The sequence below is a fragment of the Euleptes europaea genome, chromosome 12, assembly GCF_029931775.1.
Source record: "Euleptes europaea isolate rEulEur1 chromosome 12, rEulEur1.hap1, whole genome shotgun sequence".
Lineage (NCBI taxonomy): Eukaryota > Metazoa > Chordata > Lepidosauria > Squamata > Sphaerodactylidae > Euleptes > Euleptes europaea.
The window spans coordinates 37,657,541-37,678,887 of record NC_079323.1 but is presented as its reverse complement, the minus strand read 5'-3'; the positions used below and the strand labels follow the sequence as shown (position 1 = coordinate 37,678,887).

The 21,347-nt window shown below is 43.1% G+C and overlaps 1 protein-coding gene across 1 annotated transcript in view; it reads left to right on the top strand.

Moving 5' to 3' along the window:
• The first annotated feature begins 4,624 nt into the window (after positions 1–4,624).
• MORC1 (MORC family CW-type zinc finger 1) overlaps positions 4,625–21,347 on the top strand; it is a 52,109-nt gene continuing 35,386 nt past the window's right edge. The window contains exons 1-10 of the mRNA XM_056858178.1: positions 4,625–4,695; positions 6,820–6,873; positions 7,782–7,816; positions 8,448–8,516; positions 12,978–13,065; positions 14,330–14,438; positions 16,809–16,968; positions 18,875–18,980; positions 19,764–19,889; positions 21,085–21,161. Of these exons, the coding sequence (XP_056714156.1) occupies positions 4,625–4,695; positions 6,820–6,873; positions 7,782–7,816; positions 8,448–8,516; positions 12,978–13,065; positions 14,330–14,438; positions 16,809–16,968; positions 18,875–18,980; positions 19,764–19,889; positions 21,085–21,161 (895 nt within the window). The remainder of the gene's footprint in view (positions 4,696–6,819; positions 6,874–7,781; positions 7,817–8,447; positions 8,517–12,977; positions 13,066–14,329; positions 14,439–16,808; positions 16,969–18,874; positions 18,981–19,763; positions 19,890–21,084; positions 21,162–21,347) is intronic.

Genomic DNA, 21,347 nt, shown 5'->3' with positions numbered 1-21,347 from the left:
CAAAATCGTCTTATTGAAGACAAATATCAGGTGATAAGCCAGAGATTATCTGTTTGTGGAGGATACGGCCGTTTCAAATTCTTAGCTTATAAGGCAATTCTTCCTCAGTCCTTCATTCAATCTGCTGCATAACTTTCTACATATTCCATAAATATAATGTAGGTAACTTTTAATTGTCCCTCAAAGGGTACAGAGCAAACCTCCTCCCACTCAGGGTAAGGATTCAAAGTGTTGTTGTACATTTTGTCTTGTATTGTCTTGAACTATATGTGGTAACCTCCAGGTGGTGGCTGGAGATCTCCTGCTATTACAACTGATCTCCAGGCAACAGAAATCAGTTCCCCTGGAGAAAATGGCAGCTCTGGCAATTGGACTTTATGGCATTGAAGTCCCTCCCCTCCCCAAACCCTGCCCTCCTCAGGTTCCGGCTTAGGGTTGCCAGGTCCCTCTTTGCCATCGGCAGGAGGTTTCTGGGGTGGAGCCTGAGGAGGGCAGGGTTTGGGGAGGAAAGGGATTTCAATGCCATGGAGCAATTGCCAAAGCGGCCATTTTCTCTATAGGCTGATCTCTATCAGCTGGAGATCAGTTGTAATAGCAGGAGATCTCCAGCTACTACCTGGAGGTTGGCAACCCTACTCCACCCCCAAAATCTCCAGTTATTTCCCAACCCTATCTATGCTGGCAACCCTACCTATGCAGATTGGTCCTGGCTAGTAGTGCTGTAGGAGCTACCCACCCTGACTTGGTCGTGGGCCATTTTAACTTCACAAATGCAAACTTTGGGCATTTTTCCAGTTTGTAGAAAGTTCTATCTTGCCCATTCATGGATCCAATATTTAGATTTAAGTATACTAGTGTTTACCTGACTTGGCTATTAGAATCTAGATATATTAAAAAGTTAAATCAGTGTACTCACTGTTCAAAGAATATTTATATTTATTTCCTGTTGCCGTTCTATGTGATACAAAAAATTAAGCCTTTGAACATTAACCTCACACATTAACTTTATTTTGTCTTTTTTTTAATGTGCTCAAGAGTACAAAACAGTGCACTGTAGCTGGAGTGCTGGGTTAGGATCTGGGAGATCCGGGTTCTGATCTTTATTGTGCCATGGAAGATTGCTGGGTGACCTTGGGCCAGTCACTCTCTAAGCCTAACATACCTCACAGGGTTGTTGTGAAGATAAAATTGAGGTGAGGAGAATGATGGAAGCAACTTTGGATCCCCACTGGGGGATACAAATTGATGACATAATAAACAAACAAACAAACAGGATTCATCCATTATGGAGCCTGCATGATGTAGTATTTAGATGGTAAAAATAGGGCAGGGGAGAAAAGGGTTCAAATCTTTACCCAGACCTGAAGCTCACTGGCTAACTTCAAGCTGTCACTCTCTCTCAGCTTAACCTACATCATGGGGTTATTAGTAGGATAACATGAAGTGAGGGAGAGGCATGTATTCCACCCTCTGCTCCTCAGGGGAAAGGTGTAATGGAATTGAAGGGACTAATCTCATTCATTAGGATAAGGATATCTTTGTCTTCCAAATGTTTTAGTGTCAAAGGTTTCATTTGCTGAGTGATTATCAGGTCCAGCCTTATCATGAACTGACATGAAGCAGTAGATTGGGGGGCGGGAGGTGTTTTCCTACCTTTCATATCAGGATCTTTGTTCATAATAGGGTTGGGGGGGCATCTTTGGGATGTGTTACTTAAGGTGTAAAAAATGCATGAGGTAACATGCCTGATACAGTGTTCTTTCACCTCCAATCCCCCCCTCCAGTCAGGATCAAGTTGAGAATAAATATAGTCACCCACTGAACTTTTTTTTTTTTTTAATGCTTGTATTTTTTCTTATATCCCTATTTGGACAGAAACACCTTTACATTGTCACACTTTAATGGAAAAATTGTTAGCAGGATAGTCATTATCTTTGGCTTCCGGAGACTGACATGTGAAAACAGCCAAACGCAACTATTGTTACTTTAAGAAGCATTTGTCATACAGATGACATGGGAGTGAAGCCATAAGGGCCAGCTTCAGTTTTATTGTTTTCTGCAATATTGTCATACTATAAGAACTTTTCCCAAAAAAAGATGAGGCACAGCTGTGAAATTCAGTACTACTAAGTATTTAAAGTTATGTTAATGTTTTGATTAAGGATTCTAAAGTTTCCAGCTCCATTAACCGAAATTTAAAATATGTGTTTCTGGGAACATTTTTTTAAAAATAGGTTCTTTACTCGCTTATTATAACCATGACTCCAGGGTCACCATACTGCCTAACAAAGTCAATACTTTTAAAATTGTTTTAGAAAGTCAATTATTTTAATTTTAAAAGAGTAACCTCAACAACATTACGTACTAAGATCTACAGTATAATCCACCTGGAATCTTGGGAAAGAGGTTTCTCAGGGTTAGAGGTGAAATGAACGTTTTCTGTTATGTTCTATTTATTGTACACAATAAAACAAAAATGTGTTTGTGTTACCTTGTATGGTCTAGTAAACATGGGGGGGTAACAATGGAAAGAAAATAGGTGTGATCAGAAAACTGATAATTCCCGTTATCTGCAAAATGTAAGCAAACAGGGGTTTGATCTCCTACGGAATATATACTGGGACAACATTATTAAATGAACTATATATGTTTTATTCTTCCAAATCTGTTCCTGAGTTTAAAAAATTGTAATAGCCTTACTCTGACGGAAGTCAGTTTCAGGTAGCCTTCTCAAAGTTGACTCAGCCTTCCATCCTTCCGAGGTTGGTAAAACGAGGACCCAGCTTGCTGGGGGTAAAGGGAAGATGACTGGGGAAGGCACTGGCAAACCACCCCGTAAACAAAGTCTGCCTAGGAAACGTCGGGATGTGACATCACCCCATGGGTCAGGAATGACCCGGTGCTTGCACAGGGGACCTTTACCTTTTACCTTTAATAGCCCTACTGGTCCATAGAACAATGCCAAAACCAACATGTAATGTGTTTTTTATTAGGACAATCAAATTTTTACAAAACAGCGTAGAAATTTTTGAGTTCCCCAAAATTCTTCATTAGATGAACCAGGATGGGGTGTGTATCCTGTGGACTTCCAAAGCTCCTGAAGGGGACAATAGTTAGATTAAGTGGTAAAACAGGCTGGAATCTAAATCAAAATGGCTGATCTCTCCTTAAAATATACTTGACATTTGCACCCAGTGAAAGCAACCCGAAACAAGGTTTATTGTTTTTTTAAAATGTTAATTGTTCATAACTTTGCAGTGAACTAGGATAAAATCTTTCTGAAACAGAAGGTTCCAGCCAGAGCTCACCAGGGATGGGGACTGGCCCTAAAGTTCTGCATTTTCAATTCATATGGCTGAACATATGAGATGTCAAGAGTCACTGGAAAAGACCGTCATGCTAGAAAAAGTTGAGGGCAGAAGGAAAAGAGGAAGACCCAACAAGAGATGGATTGACTCAATAAAGGAAGCCACGACCTTCAATTTGCAGGATCTGAGCAAGGCTGTCAAAGATAGGACATTTTAGAGGACTTTCATTCATAGGATCGCCATGAGTTGGAAGCGACTTGACGGCACTTAACACACACATGGCTGAACATTAGACCTATTATTATTCCTATTGCTACATTCAGAATCTCTTTACCACTATCAGTAGTAGAAGAGGGCAAGAGTCCAGTAGCACCTTAAAGACTAACAAAAATATTTTCTGGCAGGGTATGAGCTTTCGTGAGCCACAGCTCACTTCTTCAGATACAGCCAGAATGTGAATCCATCTGTCTTTAAGTAGAGGAGAGTGAATTCAGGCAAGCATTAGTATGTAAATGTTAACAGTATGTAAATGTGAATAGCAGGCGTGATGGGATTAGGTGTGGTATGCAGTTTGCCCTTTTCTACTACTGCAGACAGACTGGCACGGCGACCCACTGTGATTTACCACTATCAGTTACGGTCAACCTGTAGGTAATTCACAGTGGGTCGCCGTGTTAGTCTGTCTGCAGTAGTAGAAAAGGGCAAGAGTCCAGTAGCACCTTAAAGACTAACAAAAATATTTTCTGGCAGGGTCTGAGCTTTCATGAGCCACAGCTCACTTCTTTCAGATCCAACCTGTAGGTCAACCTGTAGGGTTAGGCATGAGGACATCATTTCCAGGCAAACTGGAAAACATTCCCCGTTGGTATGAATGGCCCTGGGAAACACAACTCTTCCCAACGGCCAAAAAGGGCAAGAGCCCAGTAGCACCTTAAAGACTAACAAAAATATTTTCTGGTAGGGTATGAGCTTTCTGAAGAAGGGTATGAGGTATCTGAAGAAGTGAGCTGTGGCTCACGAAAGCTCAGACCCTACCAGAAAATATTTGTGTTAGTCTTTAAGGTGCTACTGGTCTCTTGCCCTTTTTGACTACTGCAAACAGACTAACACGGCGACCCGCTGTGAATTATCTTCCCAACTGCGACAGCGTCAACCACTCTCCTCGCTAGAGGGCGCGATCGGACCGCCCGCTCACCCGCCTCGATTGGGTAGCCTTGATTAGGGCGGCGCCCTCGACGTGCTCGTGGCGTGTTGGCCACGCGGGGGCGCTCTCGGGCTCCTCGGCGGCGTTCGTCCCCCGCAGGCAGCAGGCAGGCATGTCCGCAGCGACCCGTTACGGGGCTCTTTGCAGGGCGGAGCTGAGGCTGGAGTATCTGCGTGCAAACTCGTGAGTGGCAGAGCCCCGTGCAGCTCGCCGTCTGCAGCGTTGGGGGACAGCCGGGGGGGTCGGGGGAGCGTCCCTGGCTCTTCTCATTGCGGGAGAAGCACCCTTGAAACGCAGTCCGAAAATGCAGCCTTTCCATCTTGGAGCCAGGGGTGGTCGAGGGGGGGATGAAGTTTTTGCAAGAGGCATGCCGATCGAGTTTGGGTTCAGAGTCGGAGGGATGAAAACCGAGCATGCACACGCGCTTAGAAGCGAGAACTCGCCTTGGCTCCTTGCAGCTCCTGAACCCACAACTCAAACCGGGGAGAGCCTGACAGCGTGACACTGCCTTCTTTGGGATGGGATGGGGTGTGTGCGCAAAGGCCATATAAGGGACAGCATCGTCCCCCTCTCTCTCCTCTCCATCTGTAGGGTTGCCAGGTCCCTCTTCGCAACCGGCGGGAGGTTTTTGGGGCAGAGCCTGAGGAGGGTGGGGTTTGGGCAGGGTAGGGACTTCAATGTCATAGAGTCCAATGGCCAAAGCAGCCGTTTTCTCCAGGTGAACTGATCTCTATCAGCTGGAGATCAGTTGCAACAGCAAGGGATCTCCAGCTATTACCTGGAGGTTGGCAACCCAACCTCGCACACAAGAGATCTCCAGCTATTACCTGGAGGTTGGCAACCCAACCTTGCACCCACTTTATCAAATGCTAGTGCTCTGTTAGTTTCAAGGCAGAGGAATCTATTGATCAGATGTTAGACAAGAACTCTTAAAGAGACATTCATCAATCAGAATTAAACATAGGGAAGCCGTATGAGTACACGAGCTTCCTTAGCTACTGCATATTCATTCATTAAAGACACAAACATTGTAGCATAAACTTTGGTAGATTTGTACACACTTGCTGCATATACCAATACAGACTCTTGTCTACGGAAGTTTGATTTCACAATAAATCTGTTACCTTTTAAGGTGCTGCAAGGCTCTTTGTTGTTAGGTCACCTTAAACCAGAATCCTGAAGGTGTTCATGGGGGAAGTAAGGTGTCACCCTGTCTGGACGAGGTTGGGCTGCCTTTGAAGGAACAGGTCCGGGGATGCTCTCGGACCTGATCCTGCAGCTGGATAAGCAGGTGGCAGCTGTGGCCAGGAGTGCCTTTCACCAGCTTCAACTGGTTTGCAAGGCGCAGCTTTTCCGGGGCAGGAAAGATCTGCCTACTGTGGCACGTGCCCTGGTTACATCTAGACTGGACTACTGCAAAGCTGTCTGTGTGGGGCTGCCCTTGGTTATTATTGGACGCCGCCCTGAGCCTGGCCTGGCCGGGGGCGGGCAGGGTATAAATGGCATAAAATAAATAAATAAAGTGTTTGGAAACTTCAGCTGCTACAGAATGCTGCAGCCAGGATGTTGACTTAAGTGCATCGTAGTGACCATAACACCCCAGTCTTGTTCCGTCTACACTGGCTTCCATTGTGTTTCCAGGCACCACTCAAGGTGCTGGTGATGGCATTTCATGCCCATTGCAGTTGGGGACTGAAATACTGGAAGGACTGCTTTTCCCCTTTTGAACCTACCCAACCACTGTGGTCACCTTCAGAGGTCCTACTTGGGGTGCCCTCGCCTTCAGAGAATAGATGGGTGGCTTTTTTGTTTTCCTTAGCATTCCTTCAGTGATCCCTCATTCCAATGTTTACAGTCGTTTTTAATCTTTTGTACTTATTTTAAGTTTTGGCTGTGATATGTTTAATGATGTGTTTGTGTGTTGGTTTTACTGGCTTTCAACAGGATGCTTTAATGTGTATGTTTTAATTTGTTGTCCTCCTTGGTGATCCGGAAAGGTGTAAAAATCTTGTTCATAAATAAAAAAAACAATAAGAGTTTATGAATGCAGTGGAGTTTGTTTCTCAATAAACAGACGTAGAGTCAGGCGGCACAAGGACAGCGTTCTTCTGCTATCCTATATTCTGTTTGCAAAAGTAATTGCTTCCTCTTTGTGTGTTGAGGCTCACGGTGGAATACCCTTCAAATGTTCTTTCTCTCGGGCATGTTGTGAAGAAAATATGTTTTTCATGTACTCCGAGTCATACTGAACTACTCAATTTATTGCTGTTTTGGGATTTTTAAAAAAATTGGCTTGGTTTCTTGTAGCGCTACACATGACTTTCTGTTTGGAGCGGTCGCTGAACTAATCGACAACTCCCGGCAAGTATTTTTTCCCACTTTCAGCGGCTGAATTTTATGTTTGTAACACCACTTGCCACAAGAGGGTATTTCATGGCTAGATAACTCTGAAACGCAAAGGGAAAGGACTTTTCTGTTCTGTGCTGCAGATGCTACTAAGCTGTTTGATTTTTCTAAGACCAAAATTCTAAGTTGCTACGTTAGTCCTCAAATTCCCAAAACAAGTCACATAGTACCTTTTGTCAGGACCAAATGCTTTGTTCTCTATCCCACTCCTAATAAGCCCCAGCACTGAGATGGCCCTATGCAGGGCACATTAAACAGCGTTTGGTTCAATGCCTTTTTTTAAAAAAAAAAAAATTTTATTATTTTTTCAATTATATCATCATATATAACAATATCCAGTACTATCGTTTGGTTCAATGCCTTGATCATTCTTGTAGTGGCAAATGCTGGCCCATGTATATTAGGCAACGTTGTGGGCATTACGAGTCGAATGTCTTCTATTTCTAGCTAACATAGAATCTTTTCTATGCTAGCATGGTGCAGTGGTTAAGAGCAGTGGTTTGGAGCTGCGGACTTTAATCTGGAGAACCAGGTTTGATTCCCCGCTCCGCCACATGAGTGGTGGACACTAATCTGGTGAACTGGGTTGGTTTCCCCGCTCCTACACATGAAGCCAGCTGGGTGACCTTGGGCTAGTCACAGCTTAGAGCTCTCTCAGCCCCACCTACCTCACAGGGTGTCTGTTGTGGGGAGAGGAAGGGAAGGTGATTGTACACTGATTTGATTCTCCCTAAGTGGTAAAGGAAGTTGGCAGATAAAAACCAACTCTTCTTCTTTTGAGTAACTGGTATGGTTTTATATGTGTCAACTTGTAATACTGACTTTTCATATTTTTTAAAAAAATACACTAACAATATTTTCAGAGATGCTGGTGCCACCCGGCTTCACATCTTTACTGGTAAGTTCAATCTCAATTTTTTATTTATTTATAAGGACCTACCAGTTTGGCTCATGTCCTGTTCAGCTGTAGTGTTTAGGCAGCTGTTCGTTTCTGCTTGCAGGAATGGGTCAGCTGGCAGTCAGCTTTTGTTGCTCTTACTTAGAAATTATTGTTCTGCAAAGTTTTCTAAGGAGGGGGGAATCAAGAGCTGACTCCCAGCTGATTATGGGAATTATTTGGAAATTGGATTAATCTGATCTTCCATTTCAGAAATTTAGCTGCATCCCAGACACAAATTTGGCAGGGTGGAGGGTGATCAAAAGCTTGGCTGATTCCCCTTGTCTTCACCCCTAGCTGCCAGCTCAGGCTGTAGAGAAAAGGAAGAAATCATCCCTCTTAGGTGAAGAAATTGCCCGATGCTGTATCGTTGCAGTTTTAGCAAAAGCCACAATTTCTGATGGCAAACTACAGAGTCAGGGTCTGAAATCCATTTTGTTCAAAAGATGGAGGCTGTAATTGGACCAATCCAGGGCTAAAAATGTACCGGATCAGCAGACAACATCTTCTGTGATTCTGCTTATTTTGTAAAGTCTCATTAACTATTCCGACCATAATGTCTGACCTCCAAAGATTTTCTTCTCTTTTGCAGAGAATAACGAGACCCTGCAAGGTGGATTTATGTTTTGCTTTTTGGATGATGGATGTGGCATGACACCTCGTAAGTTAGTACCTGTACTCATTTTCAGTACTTGGCCAATGACAACTTCCTGAGGGATCCAACCCTGCAATAAACCCTGGTATCATCTCTGGTCTGTTGGCTGTTTGGCCCTGTAAACTACACTTCAAAATTAGTCGCAGAGCATAATTGCTTGTATTTAACCTACTGTCAAATGTACCACTTCTCGGCAGAAATTCTCTTCGTCCATTACCCAGGCCTCTGGACTACTCAGTAGCTTCTGCTTATTTTCTTGAATGGGCCCTGGAGCTGCATTTGAACAGCTGAAGAGCGGTTTGGCCTAGTGAGAACCTCCCTTGGGTTTAATTTGGCCCTCAGTGTTAAATTGGAACCAGTAACTGTTAGCAAGTATTGATATCTCATGGGTAGAAGATTAAACCTGGACCAGGTAGACCTGAGTTCAAATCCCTGCTCTGCTATGGACAGCCTTTTGCTGGTCTCTGCCTCTCAGTATAGTAAGATCCATGAGTACCATCCGAGTTCCTTTGAGGATACCAATGTGATATTTTTAAAAATGCCTTTTCCCTGAACCTTTTCTGTTGGCTGCTGTGTCACAGTGCTGGTGATCAGTACAATCAAGGGGTAGCTTACAGGAATTGGATAGGCAGCACGGTGTAGTGGTTAGAGTGGTGGGCTAGGAGACCTAAGTTTGGATCCCCATTCTGCCATGGAAGCTTGCTGGCTAACCTTGGGCCAGCCATTTTCTCTAAATAGAATCATAGAGTTGGAAGGGGCCATTCAGGCCATCTAGTCCAACCCTCTGCTCAATGCAGGATCAGCCTACAGCATCCCTGCAAGTGCTTGTCCAGCCTCTGCTTAAAGACTGCCAGCGAGGGGGAGCTCACCACCTCCCTAGGTGGCCGATTCCACTGTTGAACAACTCTTACTGTAAAAAATGTTTCCCTAATATCCAGCCGGTGCCTTTCTGCCCGCAATTTAAACCCATTAACCTTTATATTTCCAAAATAATCTACCTCATAGGGCAGTGGTTCCCAAAGTGGGCAGCACCATCCCCTGGGGGGGGATTACCTTGGGAGGCACTAAGAGGCAAGGGGGCGCTGGAGGTGGGCCCCTTCAACTGTGTTGTTCACTAATTTACAATCGATCAAGCTATAGCACCATGCTGGCAAATTTGGTGGAAACTATCAGAATTTTTTTCCAGACTTTGAAGAGCTGGTACTACTGGATCAGGTTCATCCGTTTTGTTGAATAAATTACAACTTAAAAGTTTTAATTTGATTTTGAATAGATTTGCAATTAATTGTTACTGTTTTGAAATGTTATTGTTATTTTCTTCTTTAGTGCGTCATGCAAACCCCTATTTTGAATAATGCTTTTAGGGGGCGCTGGGGTTGAGTTTGTGGAACCAAAGGGGCGGTGGCCTGAAAAGTTTGGGAACCACTGCCATAGGGGTTTGGTTGTAACAATAAAATGGAGACGGGAAGAATTCTGTAGTAAGCTGCTTTGGGTCCCCTTTGGAGGAAAAGTGGCCTAAAATATTGAAATAAATTCATGCATCGGGGTTAGCATTTCCAACTTTAAAATTCTCTAGTCCCTCTAGCTGACTCTTTAATGTCAGCTTGATCTGCCACAATTATCGGATTAATTTAGCTCCTTGCCGTGAAAAGCTGCCCATTTGTGCATATTATCTAGAGACAGGGCATTTTTCCAGGGCAGTTGGCTACCTTAACCAGGGTCGTAGTAAAAATCCTATATAGCACGCTCTCCGTCAAGACCGTGTGACCTTTCAGCAAGTCAGCTATTTATCTCTCTTGAAACTCGCTGCCATGGGGAGCAGTTTAGTTAGTTAAGCACAGCCGCTTCTTCTTCTTTTTGTCCCGTGGCTTCCTTTGCCTGGAGGGACCATTTTCTCCCCTTTCAACGTGAAGCACAAACAGCTTAATAAGATGGGATCACAGCTGCTTCTTATAGGTGCCAAGACGATAACAGGGCGTCTGTGCCGAACAGCTTAGGTTAACCCGAGCTGAAAATAAACTGTTCCCAGAATGAGCGTGTCAGGTGTTCTTAGAATCCCCACTGTGCAAAATTAGTTCTTTGAGGCTTGGCATGGCAAAGTTTTACTGAGAAGGGGGCAGGTGACTGTGTACCTGCGGCAGCTGTCAGCAGGTGGGTCCGTTTGGTATGTAAAGCACCACTGAAAAGCAGTTGCAAATAAGTGTGTGTGGGGCGGGGGGGAAAGGCTGATACTTTTAGTGGAACAAGAGACAGGATGAGTTGGCGGTTCTATTTCCGATGCTGCCCGATGACACTCTGATCTTCTTGGGAGAAACATTTTAATCTGTTGTCTCTGTGGGTGTGACTGGACGCGATTGCGGCGTGGCCTTTGGTTTGACCTGTCAGATCACTCTGAAGGCTGGGGAGGGGGGATTTAAAGTCCAGCGTGGCCAGTGGGGAAGAGCCCGGTGCTCTCTTCCTCATAGACTACTCCCACAGGGGGAAAAACAGCAAAAGCAGTTTTCGGGGGTACATATGGGTAGGGTAAAGGTTCAGCTCTCACCTCCGTTTGTATGTGTTAAGTGCCGTCATTTGGCTTCCGACTCATGGCGACTCTATGAATCAAAGTCCTCCAAAATGCCCTATCTTTGACAGCCTTGCTCGGATCTTGCAAATGGAGGGCTGTGGCCAGGGCCATCTTAATGCATGGGCCCGATGGGCACTTGCCCGGGGGCCCCACGAGCATAGGGTCCCTATGCTAATCTGTGTATGTTAAGTGACTTGCCATAAATAAATACTACTACACAGTAGTCTAGACTGCTGTACAGCAAGTTTTTAATGTTTTAACAGCAGTTTGGTTGAAGTGCCAATAAAATAAATATATGTTTAATATTATCGACCATTTACTTTTTATTCCTGTGAGTGGTTTTTGTAGGGGCCCCAGCGCACTGGTTTGCCCAGGGGCCCATAATGCTGTTAAGATGGCCCTGGCTGTGGCCATCCATAAACTCCTTTACATTTACAAAATACCCCCAAAGTGTAAGGGCTGGGTTGGTCCCTACACTTTGGGTCCTTTATACACAGGTCACATTTAATTCAGTTTTGCTTCCTTATCTGAAGGTGTGGAACTTGAACAATATGCCAGCCCGCGGCTACCAAAAATGGGGCCCCAAAAAGGGCAATTTAATATAGATTATTCCTTATAATTATTTAAGAAGGTTGCTGTAAAAACAGTTATCACGAAGAAGTTACTCTGGAGAAGATTCATAAACTTCAGCAGTACTGTCCCATAATAACTTTTGTGAACAGAGTATTGAAACTCTTGAAATGATGACAATTCAGGAATGATTAGGATTTACCTAAATTGAAGTAACACAAGTCCCTTCCTATCAGAATGCAATGTAAACATGTCTTAATTTCTCATGCCTCTACTCTGCCATCATCCCTGTATTGTTCACATTTAAATGTTAACATTAAGTATACCATCCTCAGCAACTTTACATGTGAGGAAGATCAGTTGGGGAGGAGACAATGGATGATATGTGGCCAATCAAGAGATGGAGAATGTGTTTCTAAAACCCAATCTTTGATCAGCATTAAGAGAAGCCGCATCCATCCAGATCATTCATCTGAAACACAATCATCTACATTAAAAACAGTTGTTTCTGTCCGCTGAGCAAAGTTTGAATTCTTCCTCTAGTCTAAGGGTCTTCCTGCAACTTAAGCAGCTCAGATGTTGGAGGAAGAGCATCTTCTGTTAGAGGAAGGATCCTTGGAATGATCCACCCCAGCATATGGCACATATTTTACCACTTTTACCACTTTTACAAGTTCGAAGAAACCTTCATTCAAAAAAAACATGTATTGTTCACACTGCTTGAAAAAGTTATTTCAGGGGTATTAGAGATTGGTGCATAGTTAATTCCAGAATATGTTGATAACACAATTTGGTCAGTCAATTCACATGCTTTGTCTGTTGCACAGTAATTACTGTTCTTCTCTACTTAATAAGGACCGGGACAACTTTTGAACCCAGCTTAGCAGACCTATATTGTGTCCAGACAAATGCTTGGGAGCATGAAAGGAAGTCTTTTGGGCCTTGGTGGAGTGCCATCACTGGCTGGCAGGCTGTACGTGGCTTTGCAGGTCTGGAGTTGTGCATGCCTACTGTCATGGATTGTTTCCTTTCGCTTTCAGCCATCACTAAGCAATGATGGAGGGTTAGGAAATGACTCCCCCCGAGCCTACATTTTTTCTGTGATTTAAAAGAGAGTTACTTAGGAATGAAAAGAACTATATAGCCTCATTCAGAATAAATTACAGTTGCTTAGTTCTTGCCATATCCATTTAGAGGTGTCTTTTAGAGTTCAGGTACCACAAACTAAGGTGAACAGTTCATTTACTGCTCCTGTAGTTTTTATGCAATGACAATTCTAACAACTGCCCCAAAGGGAATAAAAAAATAACATAATTACAAATCTGTAACAGGAGAGGCTACGGATCTTGTGTATTTTGGAAGATCTTCTAAGCGGACCATGTCTACGATGATTGGACACTATGGCAACGGACTTAAGTCGTGAGATTTATTTCTGTGTTTATGCTGCTTGTAATGTTTTGGAGGCCTGAGAGTCAAAATCTATTGATGGAGACAATTTCGTATTCCTCACTTTAAGAACATAGGAAGAGCCTTGTTGGATCGGACCAGTAGTCCATCTAGTCCAGCATCCTGTCACACACAGTGGCCAACCAGTTCCCCTGGAGGTCCAACAACATGGCATAGAGATTAAGGCCTTCCCCCATGTTGCCACCTGGCACTGGTTTTCAGAGGTTTACTGCCTCTGGACATGGAGGTTTCACTTTGTAGTGAAGGTACTTACTGTTCCCATTATTGCACCTAAAAGGGTTTTGAGTTCTTGATTATCTTAAATGGTTGCTGTGCAGAGGAAGGCCCTGGCAAACCACCTCTGTTAGTCTCTTGCCATGAAAACCCTAAAAGGGGTCTCCATAGGTCTGCTGCGACTTGAAGGCACTTTACACACACACACACAAAGAGATCACTGTTACACTCTCTGTGTGGGGCTGACCTTTAAGATGGTTCAGGATTTTCAATTGGTCCAAAATGTTTCAGTAAGGATCTTTCTGAGAGGGATCTGTAGTGACCATATTAAGCCAGTGGAAACCATCTGTGTTGGTTTCCAGTTTGTTTTCTGGCTCAATACTGGGTGTTGGCTTAAGCCCAGAGTGCCTGAAGGATCACTTCTACAGTGTGGCAACCAGCCTACAAGCTGAGATTAGTCTTTCTCCAGGAACCACCTTCAGCAGAGGTTCAGCTGGTGGGAATCTGGAATAGGACTTGTTCAGCTGCTGCACCCTGACCCTGGCAATCCCTCAGGAGCTGAGAACAGCAGTTTCCCTAAGGGCCTCTGAATAGATCATAACACCTCTCTTTTTTGGAGGGTCTTTAAGGTGGCCTATTGGGTTAATTGGGGAACTTACACATTGATTCTAGACACTACTGATATTTTGATGTGTGTTTATTGGTTTTTGTTGATTTTATTCTCTTTGTTAATTGTGGCAAACTCACCTTGGGAACTTTCAAATTGGAAGGTGGTCTAAAAGGGAACTAGATAGTTACATATTTTGCGTGTATTTCCCAGTCCTACATGATGCATGGGGAAGAAGGGGGAGCAGTATTGATAGCGAGGAGTAAAATTCCTTTCTGTAAAAAAAACAGACATACCCACTTTGTTTACCCATTGTGCCAACATTACATTAAATGTACTGATATACAAAGAATACTACTATTATAAAATCTATCCTGTCCTATGTCCTGACTATAGAGGAACCATGCGAATAGGAAAAGACTTCATATTATTCACCAAGAAAGAGAGTACCATGACATGCCTTCTTTTCTCTCAGACATTTTGTGAGGCAGAAGGTCTCACTGAGGTAATTATATTTTTCTTTAGATTTCTTTAGTTTCATTGATGATAATACAGCCAACAATGATCGATTTACCTGTTTTCCTCTACAGAATCATGTGTTTACCCTATCATGAAAACATATAAAGATCCAGTTACTGAGTGGCTGAATGTCACTCTGAATACTGAGTGACTTTAAAATATGTATTTTTAATCTGTTGCTCTCCTATTGCTATGTGCATCACGGTGTCAACAGCTAGTTTAAAACTAGTAAGATTAGGGTCTGTTAAGGTCACACGAAATCAGCCATTCAGCAGAGATAGCAGTCGGGCCGGTTTCAAAAATTGTTTGTTTTAGATAAAATGATAATTTATGACTGCAACATTCTAGTAATAAACTCCACAACAATTTACTGCAGGTACTCTTGTTCTACCACTGATTTGGAATGAGTTCAGATTTAGAGAAAGAGCCTTTTAAAAAGGCAATTTCTATCCTTCCTATATCTACCTTTGCCCCATGCCACATATTTTTGTAGTTTTTTCATGTTTAGGTCTATACGGATTTTCTGCATAAAAATCCAGATCATGATTTGAGTGCATGCCAGAAAGCAAAATACATGTGGACTCGTTAATTTCTTTTCAAAAACTACTGGAAGAAAAACATCATGTTGGTTAGCTTATTGCTAATAAAAATTTTTTTGCAATGGCTACATTGAAGTCTGTAGGCTTTTCCTGAAAGAGACTTTTTATAATAAGTTTCTCACTGGAGTCTTCCTTTGCAGTTATTTTGTTGAAGAATCTCTCAGGTCAGACACAGAGTGTTCCAGTTTGTAGTCTAGAATGGCTTGCCACTCAAGGCTTCTGAAAGAGAAGTATTTGTATGGGATGGGCTTCACTGATGATGCATTGCATTGGTTTGAGCCAGAGCTGCCATCTTCCTGGCTCTCAAGGAAAAATAAAAAATTGCCATTGGGCCAACAGCACAACATCACTCCCAGGGGGAACCCGGAAGTGCATGGCAACCCTAGTTTGAGCTGGGAGCTGTAGGTAACACTACCTCTTCCCTTGAACTGAGTTTTAGGATTTTTACCTTGCTATAAATGAATGGCCCTGACTTGAATAACCCCAGGCTAGCCCGATCTCGTCAGATCTCAGAAGCTAAGCAGGGTTGGCCTTGGCTAGTATTTGGGTGGGAGACCTCCAAGGAATACCAAGGTTGTGACGCGGAGTCAGGCAATGGCAAACCACCTCTGAACGTCTCTTGCCTTGAAAACCCTACAGGGTCGCCATAAGTCAGCTGTGACTTGACATTTAAAAAAATGAAAGAATGAGATGTGGAATAGAAAGCCACCAAGGAATGTTCTGCAGAGGAAGACAATGTCAAGGAACATCTGCTTCTCACTTGCCTGGAAAGCCCCTTTCTGGGGTTGCCATAAGTTGGTTTCGACTTGATGGTACACATATACTTATAAATGAATATCCTAACAAAACCTGTGATTCCCCTGCCCATTGCAAGTGTTAACAAGTTTAACCTAACAAGGGAATGGTCTCAGTACTTCTTCCTGGTCAGATTTGAATTTTACATAATTACATTTCACTCTGTACTTCCTGCATTTTATGATCCCTTGACCCTGCTGTTTGTTTCTTTGTTTCAGCCTCTTACACAAAATGCAAAGTGAGGAGCATTTATAGCATCTGAATAAGTGGGCTCTAGTACATGAAAGCTTAAGCTGGAATAAAATTTTGTTATTCTTTAGGGTAGCCCAAGGACCATCTTTTCTCAGACGTCCTTGTGCTAGAGTTGCCACCTGCTAGTTGTTCCCCCATTTAGATAGCCCACCTGGCATCAATGAGAGCTCATGATTTTCCCATCATATCCTTTGAAGTATTTAGCAGTCTGCTCTGTTTGCTAAGTCTTTTAAGGGCGTGTAGGCTTTGTTTTAGAGAGGGAGGTTATGTGAGGTTTCATTGCATTCTTTATTATTTGAATTTGTAAGCCACCTAGGGCTATAAGAAAGGTGGGGTATAAATGTTTCCATAAACAAACAAGACCGGTTTGTTAATTATTAAGTAGTTCAACTAACTAAATCTGTGGTGGAGTCATACAGGTCCACAAGCAGAAATAGATTTCTGCACGTAGACTTGACCTCCTACCCATGTTAAAAGCTGCAGAGGGGGAATGACCCTGAAAGTGTGTACACCACATATACACTGCATGACAGATGATAATCACTGCCACTTTTGACAGCGCTTCTCACCTCTTAGGTGTAAAGGGAAAAGCAAACTGCATCACTGGAGAGAGGGTGGGAGAATAAACCAGTAGCCCCCCCCCCCAGCTTTCTGCTGTGCTTGAATATCTCTAGATTGAGCCACTCTCCTTCATTGTCTTTTTAAAATAGGTCATCATTCCAATACCTTCATGGTCAAGTACTACAAGAAATCCAATAATAGATGATCCTGAGAAGTTTGCCATACAGTTGTCCATCATTTGTAAATATTCTCCTTTTAAGAGTGAAGCTGAGCTGATGAAACAGTTTGATGCTATCTGCGGGGAAAGGGGTGAGTTTCTTATCCCTCCAAAGTCTATCACTCAGGGCCAAACCAGGTGTGACATTTCCCCTTGGTTCAATTTCGTGTTCTCTGACTTGAATCAGATGTGCACGTCCTTCACTATTTTGTGTGTGGCCTGTCCACACCGTTGCCCAGCCATGTGTTCTGCCCTAGTCAAGACAGCAAATTCTAGAGGATCCCAAGTGAACTGTGTGGTGTTGTTTTTAATTTTCATTTGTCAAACCCTTACATTTTCTGTAAACCGCTAGGTGATACAGGTTTCTCCTAACGTTTTATTCAGTGTCCATGAAATTAACACATGCTGACCTGTTGAACGTGACACTGAATGAGAGAAATGTAGCTCCCCTTTGGCTGGTCCCAGAAAGTTCCCCAGTGCCTAATAAATCTAAACCCTTTCTCTCAGCACCACTTTCTCATCCACGTGTTGAGACTCCGAATCTGTGCCTGTCTAGCTGATCCTGTCTGTGGGACCAGTTGGAATTTTGAGAACACTAGCTTAGAGGCTTTTAACTTTCTGCCTAGCAACCTATATTTTTCCCCTCCAGGACCCAATGCCATTGGTGCTGAATCCTCCCCAGTACTATCAACCTGTCTAGACAGCACATGATGGCTATAACCTTCACACCAGGCAGGCAAGTCACCATGCAGTCAAAATGCCTATCCCAGAGGCTACTTTTTTATAGTCCTTGACTATAAAGAGCCAGCATGGTGTAGGCATTTAGAGCAGTGGACTCTAATCTGAAGAACCAGGTTTCATTACTTACTCCTCCACATGAGCAACAAACTCTAATCTGGAGAACCGGGTTTGTTTCCCCACTCCTACACATGAAGCCTGCTGGGTGACCTTGGGCTAGTCACAGTTCTCTCAGAACTCTCTCAGCCCCACCTACCTCACAAGGCTCCTGTTGTGGGGAGAGGATGGGAAGGCAATTGTAAGCTGGTTTGAGTCTCCTTAAAAAGGTAGATAAAATCAGGGTATAAAAACCAACTCTTCTTCTTTTCCTCCTCCTCCTCAAATCAGCCATTACCAAAAACCCACCTCCCCACTACCAAAAGCCCAGAGGGGTATCCTTGGTAGAAGAGGTTATTGGTCCGTCATCCACAGAAGAAATCTCATCTTAAGGGATCTTGTCCCTTTCCCTCAGACTGATAATCTCCAATTTTGAAACCCTCAATCTCTATGACAGCGGAGAAGCTGTCAGCACAGGAGTGGGACTGTCCTAGTACTGGTCCCTGAAGATTTCATTCACCTGTCTCTCTCCTTTGGCTTCTCTAGCTCAGCAACCCTAGCCTCAAGGGAAGGTATGTGCTCCCTGAGGGTCTACAGCTCCACGTATCGATAACATACACACAATTTCTGCCCAGTGGACAGATAATCATAGATGTGGCACTCCCTGCAGAACACTGGAGAACCCGACTGCCCTCCTGGCTTTCTATCTTCACAACTGGTCTGCTTGTGTAAAAGTGTTTTAGGTTGAAATGGGTGCTTACCTAAATCTGTGCAGATTTCCATTTCAGGAAGGCTATTCTGATACACTGCCCTTCCGGCTGATGTGTAACGTTTATGTCCTCTTTTTTGAGAAATTCTTACTTCAGGGGTAATCTTCTACTCCCTTGCTAAATTCCCCTGTTAGAAGCCCCTGTTCAAAAGCACTGGATGGAAGTGGTGGGATGCAAACCCCAAGGAAACCTCTGTGCCTTCTTACAGAGTCTGACCTCTAATGGGCTCTTCAGAAACATCAAGTGGCAGATTATATAAATTCATTAAAAGAGTGTAATTTTGTGAATAGATCCTGTCAGTGGTAACGATTCACTACATTGTCACTTCACAGTCATTTAAATTGACACTTTTAAGAGTGGGCATGTGATGATCAATATTAACTTTCACATCTAGGAACTCTGGTGGTGATATACAATTTGAAACTCATGCTCGATGGTGAGCCAGAACTTGACATTCAAACAGATGAAGCGGACATATTGATTGCCGGAGAAGATCAAAAGTAAGTTTGATGACCATTATAATAAACATTTGATTGGGGCATGGCCTCTTGAAAAACATTGTGTGGGTAGGTGGGGGGTAGATCACAATGGGTAGCCATGTTCATCTGTCTGTAGCAATAGAAAAGAGCAAGAATCCAGTAGCACCTTAAAGACTAACAAAATTGCTGGCAGGTATGAGTTTTCATGAGTCACAGGTCACTTCTTCAGATACCTATTACACAGCAAGATACCTGAAGAAGTATCTAAAGAAGTGAGCTGTGACTCACGAAAGCTGCCAGAAATTTTGTTAGTCTTTAAGGTGCTACTGGACTCTTGCTCTTTTCTACTGCTACAGACAAACACGGCTACCTATTAGAATCCTTTTCATTAGTGCAAGCTGAGCAGCTAGCAAGAAGCCTAAAGAAAATCTGAAGGCTAGGTTCCAGTTTTTCAAAGTTTATTCTAATCATACGCAGAAATAGATGCGAATTGGCAAGGGAAATGCAGCATTTAGTAAACAAAAGTTCAGTTGCTTGATGATTCTGAAACTTCAGAAATTCAGAAATGTTTACGCTTGCCTTTCTAGGTGGGCCAATCATTTCAGGTTTCATGGTTGACAAAGTCCTCTACGCCTAACCACTACACCACACTGGCTCTCCAAGTCCTGAGGGGGGAATTGGTGGACAGGAACAAACTTATATATGAGTACTGGCACCTTTTTGTTTACAAAAAAACACTGCATATAATGGATTTTCTCCCTTTGGGCCTTAAGTTATTCTTTCTTAAACACTTTTCTGTGCTAGCCTTCCAGAGCAGTGGTCGCTGAGGGCTTATTCAGCTCTTTTGTACTTCAAACCACACATGAGGATATTCATTCAAGCCAAGAAAGTAGAAACCAAACCCATGCCGTACTGCTTTTATAGGCCCAGGTGAGTCAGCTCCTCTTACTATTGCACAGCAAGATGTTTAAATTTTCAAAGCAATGTGTTTGGAAGCATTTAACCACCCTTTTTGGCCATGAGAAGAAATTGACTTTGATGGCAGAGCAATTTATAATCTCAGCCAAGTTCCAATCACCCGGGCAGGCTGGAGTGTTAAAAGGTAATCAGCTGTGACCAAACACTTCTCACCCCGAGCAAGAAACACTCTGCATAAGATAATCGCCTCAACAACAGAGATTTTTTTCTACCTGTTTTTTCCCCCACCGAGTGAAAGTTGCTCAGGCTGGGCTCTAAAGGTGCCGCATAATAATTTTAGGGCACTTAAGGAGTTCATTTCTTTAATGGAGTCCAAATCTTAGAACGTGAAGCACACACAAAGCAAGGCTGAGCAAGGTAAATCGGTGCCCTTGTGTGTGTCCATTACAAGAAAGCTGTGGCCTGATCAATGGAAGGGTGCTTGTAAAAGGTAAGAGGGCTAGGTATCAAATGTAGCAGCCAAATTGATTGTACTGAACGTATAGGTAAGTGTAGACATTAATCTCTGTCGGGTGACTGTGGCTTTTGTTGTTTCAAGAGACTTTTGAATAATTTATACATGCCTGATACTAATTCAAAAACTTTTCCATCTTCCCATGTGGGGCAAGTATCATGCATGCCATGCTCCGTCTTGCCATTATGTATTTGGAACGCCGTCTAAATGGCACCATCACAAAAAGTTGAACATATATCCACATATCTCCCTTTTTTAGGGATAATGCACAATAAGGATAATGCACAATTAGCCCTTTAGTGTATATTTGGAGAATGCACTACACGTGATCCTCCCAATGTATGCAATTTTGTCATTTTGTCTGAAAGGGACAACACCACATATTCAGCTTCAAATGTATGGGTTGCCTCTTTCAGGCAAAATGGCAATGGCATGCATGTCGTGCATTCTCCGCATACCTTTGGTGAAATGTAACTTCTAAAACAGGCTATTGTCTGGCATATCTGGATAGCTGCCGTTCAGCCGTTATATTGAAGGCATAGGGCAGACAAGGAACAATTTCCCCAGTATTCTGAATGTGTGCCACCCCTTCTGCAAATAAATAAAATAGGGTTTTTATTAATAAGACTTAAGAATAGTCCTGCTCAGCACTGAGTGATATCTAACTCAGTTTTATGTGTTGTATCTTAACAGGAAATATCCATATATCTCACCATTCAAAGAAGTTGCTACAAAAGAACCAAAAACAGCAGAAATGGAACTGAATTCTGGTAGGCAGTGTCCTGTAATCTTAAGTATACCAAAATATTTTCCTTTTTATGTTTCCAAAGGTTTTTTGAGGGTCTGCTAACTTTTACTTGTAAACAGAAATAGGTAGGCTTCACAACCACTCCTTTTCATGTTACTTGTAGCCGTCAGAACCTGACTCCCAGCTAGTGAAAGATCAGCTGGGAGAC